Source organism: Loxodonta africana, chromosome 2 (assembly GCF_030014295.1).
Source record: "Loxodonta africana isolate mLoxAfr1 chromosome 2, mLoxAfr1.hap2, whole genome shotgun sequence".
Taxonomy (NCBI): Eukaryota; Metazoa; Chordata; class Mammalia; order Proboscidea; family Elephantidae; genus Loxodonta; species Loxodonta africana.
The window spans coordinates 225,155,998-225,166,249 of NC_087343.1; the positions used below are offsets into that span (position 1 = coordinate 225,155,998).

Genomic DNA, 10,252 nt, shown 5'->3' on the forward strand with positions numbered 1-10,252 from the left:
GCCCCCAGTCATGGTTGTGTGTGGGCAGAAATGGGCCAGGTGAGAACACTGGAGGGTTCCAGTGCACCAATCAGGAGGACAGAGACTTCTGGGCAGTAAAATGACAGAAAATTCTCTCCATCATCAGCAAGACCTTACCATGTCACCCTGGCTTCAGGATGCCTGCTTATTGGGTTTTGTGTCTTTGTAGGAAACAAGTCCTTTCGTACAGAGGAAGAGGAAAACGAAGGCAGTACTCAGAAGAGGAAAAGGAAAAAGAAAAAGAAGAACCATCTCCAGCCTGAAAATTTAGGCCCAGGGGACAAAGCCACGTCCCCAAACCAGAACGGGAGTAGCGAACCAGAAGAAAGTAAGAGAAAAGACCAGAAGGTTCCAGGTGTGGTTGAGACAGGAGCAGGAGCTTTCTCCGGCATTGCGGAGGAGGGTGGTCTGCAGCATCCCCCAGCCATCCCTGCATGCAACAAAAGGAAGCGGCCCAGGAAGAAGAGCCTGAGGGTCCAGGAAGGGGTCCCAGGATTAGCAGCGCCGCCTCCAGAGGACATGGCTAAAAGCAGCCCCAGCAGTGACCATGCTCAGGAACCTACCGTCCGCAGTCCCCCAACAGGTGGCATCCGAGTCCTGAAGAGGAAGCGGAAACTCGGAGCGCTCCCAGTCAATGGCAGCAGCCCGTCTGTGCTGGCCTGGCCTCCGCCAGGGAAGAAGAGCCCTCAGACCAGCCCTGGGGAGGGAGGGGATGGCCACCCTGCCCTGGCGCAGGGCGTGAGACTGAAGAAGAAGAAAGTAGCACCCAGCAGCATAGACCTGTATGACCTGTCCAACCCAAAGACTGCCATCTTGAAAAAGAGGAAGAAAGTGAAAGAGATGCCGCACCTGGTGGAGCAGAATGGGGTGTTGGAGCCCGAGGTCACGCAGGTCCACACACTGGTAAGGAGAACCTGAGGCAGGGTGGCTGAGGCTTCTGGTCCAGAGGCATTAGGGGGACTCTGCTACCTCCTTCAGGCCCATTTTATTGGGGTGACGTGGGAGGGACAGTCAGGCCTCTGGCCTAAGGGACAGTTAGAATTGGTCATGACATGTAACAGTCTCCCCTGGTGATTAGATAAACAAGTGAGCAGTCCTAGTTGCCACATCCGGGACACCCTACATCCACCACCTTTCCTCCCCGGGCCATGCAGTGGACAGGAGGCATCAGGCTGTGGGTGATGCTCCCATGGGCCAGGCAGGCAGTGCGGCTCTGTGGTATGGGACAGGCCAACTGCATCTCCACCACATGCTGATCTCATTCTCTGTGTTAGCTGACGGCCAGTCCTGGGCCACTTTGCAAAGAGAAAGCCCAAAATGCTCCTGTCTTGCTTATCTTGTCGATGAGAAGACTTTGTTTCCACTTGAATCTCTTGCACCAGCTGTAAATGGGGTCGGTCTTTTCCCACCCTCACCTCTAGATGTAGCATGTGCTTGTATACCAGGGCTGGCAAACCGGCCCGCAGAGCCAAGAGTGTTTCCTCTCTGCCATTTACAAAAACAGCGTGCCGACCCTGGTCTATGCTTGTAGCCACACATCCTACATTGCAGCAGTCAAGACATCCAGCCTTTCGTTAAGGAAACTTGTGTCGACTTGGAAACCCTGGTGGCGCAGTGGTTAAGAGCTACAGTTGCTGACCAAAAGGTCGGCAATTCAAATCCACCAGGCACTCCTTGGAAACTCTAAGGGGCAGTTCTGCTCTGTCCTGTAGAATCACTGTGAGTCAGTATCGACTCGACAGCAACACGTTTGGTGTGATTTGGTTTCTGTCGACTTGGTTAAATGCTGGTCTCAGGCCTGAATAGTTAGTTGAGTTAGTGTACGGTCAGTAAAAAGACTCAACTAGGGAAATCAGAATACTAAACTAGAATTCAGGAAATTTGTTTCTAATCTTAGGTTTTTCTCTAACTAGCTTTGTGGCCTTTATCAAGTCACTTAATGTCTCTAGGGTTCATTTTCTTTGTCTTGATTCTGATTCTGTTGCTCTTAACCCTCCAGTGATTTCCCAGGGGGTGGGGAAAGCTCTTTCCAGACTCCTTACCTGGACCTAAAAGGCCCTGTGTAATGCTGGCCCCACGATGCCCCAGGCTCTGCCCATTCCTGTGCTGGAATTCTGTGCTTCGAGGCAGCCCACCAGCCCCTGTGGAGCCCACTGCATCAGTTTGTCCAGCCTCTGAGAGAGGCCCCTCCAGAGCAGACATATATCCAGCAGCTCCATCGCACCTCCCCTTTGCCTGCCTCTCTTCCTCCACCACACCCCAGAACCTTCTGGCATTTGAAACGGCACCTGGAAGGAGAAGGCAGGCTGTAGGTGTTGGTCAAGGGGAAAATGAGTTATTTCCAGGCCTGGTTGCCCATCAGAAGCACCAGGGTCAGGGGTGGGGTAAAACTAGAGTCCAGGCCCCCTGCCAGAGCTCCTGGACTTCAGGCCCAAGGTAAAGCCAAGAGCCTGCTCTGTTCTGCTTCTCACAAGATTCCTGAGCAGACCACATGTCCGCCACCCCAGGTCACCACCAGACCAGGTTCCCTCCAGGGGCTGTCCTCCCTGTTCTGACATGCAGGGGCTCCGGGCCCTGCCTTCTGTCCACAGAGGTTCTGTCTGCTTAGCCTCATGCCATGTGACAAGGAGGGGATGACTTGGGGACAAGCTTCCTGGGCTCCCTCTGCTCTTTGCCAGGAGTCCTTCCTGGGCTCTCAGTGCACCTGTCTGTGGCCGGGCACTAACCCAGGTCCCTGGCCCACACAGGAAGATGGAGGAGGGAGACTCCTATACTGTTCTGTCCAGGTGATGCTCAGCCACTCCTCCGTCCCCAGATGGCTGTTCTCATGGCCAGGAAGCAGCTCGTGCTAGGGCCTCAAGTTGGCTTCAAGGCCAGTCACTGTGTCGTTTGCTCGTGAGAATCCCAGAAGCCCTACATTTGAACTCCTACGTCTTTGTATGTACACACACCTGCATGAGTGTTTGCATGTGAGCTGTTTACAAGCATCTAATACTCTAGCACTTTAAAGAAAAGGCCAGGAGACCATTTGAAAAATGAAAACAGACACTCCCTGAAGCCCAGCACAGTCACCCTTGCCTCTTCCTGGCTGCCCTCTGCCCTCCTTCCGTAATCATTGGACACTCTTCATTGAGAACATCAGAGAAATGTCCATCTTCACGTCTCATCTTCCAGGCCACTGGCAGCCTTAGAAGATTGGGACAGTCACTACAGAAAGGCATGGGGTCAGGGCTGCCCTCCTCAAAACAAGGAGCTGTATTTTGTGCGTCTCCAAAGGCAGAGGGGGAGAAGTGCCAGAGACGGCTCCTGGGCTGTCCTTCCTGGGGGCACCATGGTGTCTACTGAGGGACCACAGCAGATACCTCCAAGCCAGGAACACAAGGACTTGCCCAAACCACCAGTTAGACAAACAGCATTAGGTTTCCCAGACCTGTGGGCCCCAAACCAAGAGCAAGTCTGTGGGTTGTTGTCAGTTTGTAGGCCCAGTAAGTGCTGTGTGTCTGCCTGCAGTGGACCTACAGAACAAGTCTGGGACATCAGCTCGTTCTCTCAGGCCAGACTTTGATCAGGCCCCGGGGTGGGGGGTGGGTGCAAACAGTTGGCACTTGCCTACTAACCTAAAGGTGGAGGTTCAAATCCACCCAGTAGTACCACAGAAGAAGGGCCTAGTGATCTGCTTCCATAAGGTCAAAGCCAAGAAAATCCTATGGAGTAGTTCTACTCTGTAACCCATGGGGTCGCCATGAGGCAGAATTGACTAGATAGCAATGGGCTTGTTTTGTTTCGTTTGTCTTTGATCAGAAGGAAATGGGCTCATGTTTTGGGAAGACAGGAAGCCTCTGGGTTCATGTGGACATGGTGCCATCATGAAGAAGGGCTTGCCTCATGAGGGAACTCTGCTGAGTAAAGCCGTCTGGGCAAACCCTGTACAGGAGGCCGTGTGGCGTGGGGTTGTCTCATCTTAGGGCCTGGGTCTCAGCCTAAGTGTACTGGGGCCTGGGACTTGGCCTCTCAGCCACATCTGCACCTCGTTTTCGCTCCAGTTTTACTTCATGTGTGTATGATGTGGCAGTGGAGGTGGCCCTGTGGTGTGACCTCTCTGTTTCTGCTTCTCTCCACTTGCTCCATAGGGAAACAGTGGCTCAGTCAGCCCCTTGAAGAAGAAGAAGAAGAAGCTGAGGGTGGAAAACGACTTTGTGAAGTTTGACACCCCCTTCTTACCAAAGCCCTTGTTCTTCAGGAAGACCAAAAGCACTGCTCCCATCTCCCTTCTGAGCCCCGCTGTCCAGGTACGTCCGGGTTCCATGGTGTCTGCAGAACCTGAGTGACACTAAAGCCTGCCCCTGCTCCCCGACACGGGCGGGCACAGGGGCGCGAGCAGGCAGGGCCTAGATGCTGGCCTGGGCATCACCAATGCTTCTAAAACCATTGCACTCTTGGCAGACCCCGTGGCCTCTGGGTCCTGTCCAGGGGTCAGGTCCCCTGTGCCAGGCCACACTAGGGTGGCAGGAGGCCAGGCTGGCTCTGGGGCCGCGTTCTCAGCCTTGCAGTCAGGTCAAGACATTTCTGGGTGGTCAGGTGCAGCCGCTACAGGATCCACAGTGAAGGGCACGTGGAGGTGCAGACTCCTGACCACGGACGGATGCTGTGGGAACAGGTGAAACCTGGAGAAAAAGTGTAGAAGAGGGAGGAAGGCCCTAGAGAGCCTGTCTGCGTGAATTGGGCGAGGAGGAGGTGCTGCCGAGGGGACATGGTGGGTAGCAGTGAAGGGTCGGAGCTATTTCCAGGGGCCAAGTCCAAACTTAATCCTTTGGGAGGAAATGCATGAGAGTTATTAAAGTGTATCCTGACAGTTTTCAGCGATGGACTTTGCCTGTTATTCAAGGCTTCAGCCACCGTGAGTGTGCTGTGTCCTCACTGGCAGCACAGGTAGGGAACCAAGAGGTCGGTGACCGGGCAGGTGACTGACTGCACAGTGACCAGAACAGCTCCCAGGGTCGCCGGGGGGTCCCACGTGCACAGGAAACCACTTGATGCTGCGGGGTTGAGGGACCTGTGGAGGCAGGATCAGCGTCCAGCTGTGGCACCACCGTCCCTGACTGAGCAGAAGGCAACAGTGGGCCCATTGGCATTTGTGCTGGGTGTGTGGTTAGTAAACGAGTGATGAACGCGTCTCTCTCTCTCCTGGGCCAGCAGGTATCCCGTGAGTTCTCCCGGGAGAATCTAAGTCACCACAGAGCATTCACAGCACCTCAGTTTCATCTGTTTTACCCCTATTGTTGTTCCTCCTCTGCAGTTAAACAAAACCCCGTCCAGCTCCAAGAAGGTCACCTTTGGGCTTAACAGAAACATGACTGCAGGTGAGTGTGGTGTTTGCGTTAGGAGGCGTTTCATCAGGAGCACAGGCTCTTCTCATGGCCGAGGGGCTTGGAGGCCCCTCGAGGGCAGGCACCACCCATGAGGCAGGCAGCCGTGGAGTTCTGGGTGTCTGAGGAACTCCAAGCCCCTACCAGCTCCTGAGTCAGAAGTGAGCTGTCACTGGGGGCCCAGGTGGGTGAGGAGTATATGGGGACCCCTTGAGGGAGGCTGTCTGTAAAAGGTGATGTGAAAAGCCATCTTCCGAGAACAGGCCATCACACAGAGAGGCCAGCTGAGATGTTAATGGTCTGTCTGTCAGGTGTAGCTGCCTCTTGGCTGAGAGGAACTACCTGCTGCCTGAGGGAAGAAGGGGATTAAAGTATATGATGAACTTTTAAGACCTGGCCACTTTTAGGGACCACAAGTAAACGCGCATGCATGTGCATGGGTGTGCCTGCGTACGTGTGTGCGTGCACATGTGCGTGCAAGGGCATGCCTGTGTGTGTGTGTGCGCGGGCATGGGCATGCCCACATACCTGTGTGTGTGCATGGGCGTGCCTGCGTACAGGTGTGCAGAGGTGCTGTCTGGCCAGGACCTGATATGCTCAGCCCCCATCTGGGCCACTGAAGCCTGGTCTTTATAGCTGGAGAAGATGGGGGAGCCAGATCCCCTGAGATAAGACTCCTGCAGCCTCTTTATTCTGGGGTTACTAATAATTGTCCATGTTCCTTAAACCCGTCTCCCCAAAAGTTTGTCCTTTCAGGACGGACACCCCTGGGGGCTCCCCAGAATCTGTTAGGGATGAGCCTCGGGACCTTTTAGGCCCTCAGGGCCGATTCCTTGAGGAAGTAACTGATTCCTGTGGGGTTTTCCCCTACTTGAAGTTCCCAAAGTTCTCAGGAGTGAGTGGGAGTGGTGGCAGGTCACTGCCACACGAGACCCAGCCCCAGGGGACGCGCTAGGCCGGCTGCACAGACAAGTCACCTGGTTAATATGGGGCCTTATTTCCATCTGGGGCAGAGTTCAAGAAGACAGACAAGAGCATCTTGGTCAGTCCCACGGGCCCCTCCCGAGTCGCCTTCAACCCTGAGCAGAGGCCCCTCCATGGGGTGCTGAAGACCCCCACGAGCTCTCCCTCCAGCACTCCCTTGGCACCCAGGAAGGTGCTGGCCACCCCTCCAAAGAGGAGACCAACCGCCATGGATTTCTTCTGACAGAACAGCAGGACTCCTTTTTCAAGACTGCTTTTGTACAGAATATGCTGTAAATTATAACTTTTAAAACGTGCGTCCTTTTTTTTATTGTTTTATAACTTCCCATAAACTGTACACAGAAGGGCCATACTGTGAGCTGGCACCCACCATTGCCCCACCCTGTCGCCGAGGCCAGGAAGTGCCCATGCCAAGGTCCAGCTGGCCAGGGTTTCCCGCATGGGCAGCCCCAGCGGTTACCACGAGCGCAGGACTCGCGACCGTGACTGCCCCAGGTGAGCGGAGCTGAGGAGAGCGCACTGACCCGTACCTTTCAATAAACGAGCGTCGTCAGCACCGTTGAAGCATGGAATGTCATCTCCCGGTCAGTGGGCTCACAGCGTATGTGGAGCTTGGGTCCTTGTTTCCATGTTTTCCAAGCCAGTTGGTTTCCTGGCTCTCTTTAGTCTGTCTAATAGTGCTACTTCTAAAAAGCATGAAGGGCTTTGTGCTCGGCGGGTCTTCGGCAGCTTACTGATGGGGACGATTCTTCTTAGCCAATCAGCAATACCGTAGTTTCTACTTGTGATCAGCTGGGGGTCACACGGGGGAGCCTCAGTCCTCGGGCTCTTTGTTCTCCACCTCTTCCCTGTTTCCCTCCCTACTTTCCTACCTCTATGGCAAGCCCAAAGTGTCTTCACAAGGAGGGCCAGCAGCAGGTCCTGGGCCCCGAGCCCCTCCGCTGAGGTTGGCAATGGTCTTGAGTCAAGCTCACTCATTCTTCCAAGTTGGGACTCCACTTTCTCCTTCATACGTTCGCACTTGAACCAGGGGCCTGAAGGACCCACATCATCAAAAGTCTCTTTCCTGTCTTGGGTTAAAACTAAGTCCTCTCGAGGCATGGCAACAGCGTCTGGAAATTGGCAGCCCATAAGAATTTTCTGTGCATGTTGATTTTCTGTCCGTGGAGTTTTATGTCATTATTTATTTGTTCATAGCTATTACCTTTTATCTAAAATACTGAGGCTTGCGCCAACAAAGTTTTATAAGGTTTTTCTACTTTTAGTTAAGAACAAGAAGCAGGGCTGGGAAGACGCGCAGACTTTGGTTGGTGAGATGGAAGCGTGATGTAAAGCAGAGCTTACTCAAGAATGTATCTCATTTAAGGAAAGCTTGGACCGAAGTGACCAGTAAGAGGCACATCCGAACCCAGCTCGAGGGTCACTAAGGGAAGTCCCTGAAGCCCAAGGCTCTTTCTCGGTGGTTTGCACAATAAAAAATTCTAGAGGTAAATCCTGGCACAGGGCACAGGTGCTCCGTGCTTTCCCAGCCAGCTCTCTGCTCAGGGATCTGGAAATTCAAGCCGCCTCCCCACCTTCCCCACAACACACCAAACCCAGGCCAGTCCCCCTCGCTGCTGCTGCTCCCCAGGTGGGCCACCAGGGCCCCTAGCAGTACCTCAGCAGTGGACAACAGGGAGGCCCGCTAAAAGGCAGGGCCTCATTGGTTGACTTTGGTTTCACTGATTAACTTAATCAGGGTAGGGCTTCATCAGTGAATACTGACCACGTAGTTTGGCGCAGTGGTTGAGAGCTATGGCTGCTAACCGGAAGGTTGGCGGTTCAAATCCACCACCTGCTCCTTGGAAACCCTATGAGGTAGTTCTCCTCTGTCCTGTAGGGTCGCGGTGAGTCGGAGTCGACTCGACAGCAACAGGTTAGCTGGCAAAGGGTGGGTTGACTCCTGACAGAGACCAGGGGGTGTAAGACAAAAGTGTTGACTTTGATCTTTGCCTGTGACAGAAGTAGGTACCATTGTGGTGTTGAACATCCATTGTAATGGGAAGTTTCCTGTACAACTGAGCTTCGTAGCGGTGGCTGCATGGTTCTAAGTGTGCTGCATTTGATACGAGACTTAAATCGCATTCAAAACCAAAACTGATGTATTGAAAAGATGAGATTTGCGTCCTCAAAAATATTCTTAACTTTGTGTTTTAAAGAAATGCTTCATTATTCTTCGTCAAATTATTTTTCTAATGATTTTTATTTCAGCTTTAAAAATGAATCATGTATCTAAAGGTGCCATGTAACCCAACAACGTTGTCTTAGCAAGACACTCTAGGGTAAAAATGGCATGTTTGTTCTCCGGACCGTTGTGGGAACTTATCCGCATAGCGTTTACGTATCATCTGTCTATTCTGAGGTACCAGTGGAATGTCCTATGAATACACGCCTCCTATAAAATTGTGCCTGTGAATTTTTATCCAGGATGACTGTGCTTGGATTCTGTTTGTTCTTCTCTTTGTCTTCACTTACTCCATGTTGGTAAGTTGAATAGATTTTCTGCGACTTATTTTGTCAATGCCTAAATTTTGGCAACAGAGGAAGAAAAGCATTTTTTTTTTTTTCATTACATACACACACAATAGGAAATACGGCACATAAAGAAAACCCATTTAGAAAACCAGTTTTCCTATTTGTTGATGCATGTTATTTTCCTGGGTAAAATTGCCAGAGGTACTTAAAAGTAAAAAAAAAAAAAAAGTAATAATACTGCTGATCTTAAATCATAGTGTTTTGTAAAATGATAACTTCCCCTACCCAAATAGGTCTGGTCAATTTTGTACACTTTGGCATCAGACTTTACAAATTTATTATCCTTTTTAACTTTTACTAAACTGAAAGCACAAAGTATGAAGAAAATACGGAAGCTATTGTCAGTGTTGGAAAGAATACTTTTCACTTTTGTATGTGTTTTCTCTGAACTTTGCTGACTGCGGGCAAGGACTGTTTGTTGACTATCACTTTGTATTAGTGTCTGCAGCATTTGTCAGTACCTTGTCAAAGCCAAGTCCAATAAAAACAAATCTGTCTTTGCCCTCGGATTCGTGCTTGACATTGACCACTGGATGCATAAAAGCTCCCCTCTGGGGACTGTGAAGATGCACATCCTTTGAGCTGTTGAAGCAGTGATGAAATGGCTCGCGTACCCAGTGCCGCGTCTAAAGCATCCACTCTGCAGGACCGTGGGAGTGGGGAGCTGCCAGTGTGCCCCATGGAGCGCCCCCCAGCTCCCTCCCAGAAAGCAACCTCAGTTCACACATTGGGGGCACAGTCGGACTGCACCCACCAGCCTGCTACCAGTCAGGCGGATTGTTCGCCTATTGGGTGCCGGCAGTCAGTCTGCCCATTGTTGGTCAAACAGTCCAGGCGTTATGCAGTCTGCAGGCTTAGAGGCACAAGTTCCCTGAGTGAGCTCTGTCTTCAGTTGTGATTTGAGGCCCCGACAAGTCCACAGAGGGTCACTTAACCCTTAAAATTACAACTGAAACACAGATAGGAGGACCTCTACCCCACACATGATGTCCTGCCCTTGCCCCAGGTCTCAATGGTGGGACCGTATAGTGCATCATCACATGGATGCACGCTGATTTATCCCTTCCTCAAAAGGTGACAATTAAATGGCCAATCTTGGGCTGTTATAGATAGAACCCAAATGTCAGCTGTAAGGTTTCCATTCTACACCTTGTGGAAGTTCAGAATACTGCCCGTGGCAAATGCAAAATCCCAGAAAGGTTTATGTTCTTGTGGACACCCCAGGCTTTTCTGCCTCTGCTGAATTCTCGTTCTTATTCCTTCTCCACCCTCAAATTGGGGCACAGAGCCCCCTCCTGCACCCACCC

The 10,252-nt window shown here is 51.9% G+C and overlaps 1 protein-coding gene across 4 annotated transcripts in view; it reads left to right on the plus strand.

Annotated features, from left to right (window-relative positions):
• The window catches only part of RRP1B (ribosomal RNA processing 1B), a 30,738-nt gene extending 21,618 nt beyond the window's left edge, over positions 1 to 9,120 (plus strand). For all 4 annotated transcript variants that reach the window (XM_003419033.4, XM_010598673.3, XM_064279516.1 and 1 more), the window contains 4 exons: positions 191 to 924; positions 4,152 to 4,310; positions 5,318 to 5,381; positions 6,401 to 9,120. In XM_003419033.4, coding sequence (XP_003419081.2) covers positions 191 to 924; positions 4,152 to 4,310; positions 5,318 to 5,381; positions 6,401 to 6,594 — 1,151 coding nt within the window. In that variant the 3' untranslated portion in view covers positions 6,595 to 9,120. The remainder of the gene's footprint in view (positions 1 to 190; positions 925 to 4,151; positions 4,311 to 5,317; positions 5,382 to 6,400) is intronic.
• Positions 9,121 to 10,252: the final 1,132 nt, after the last annotated feature.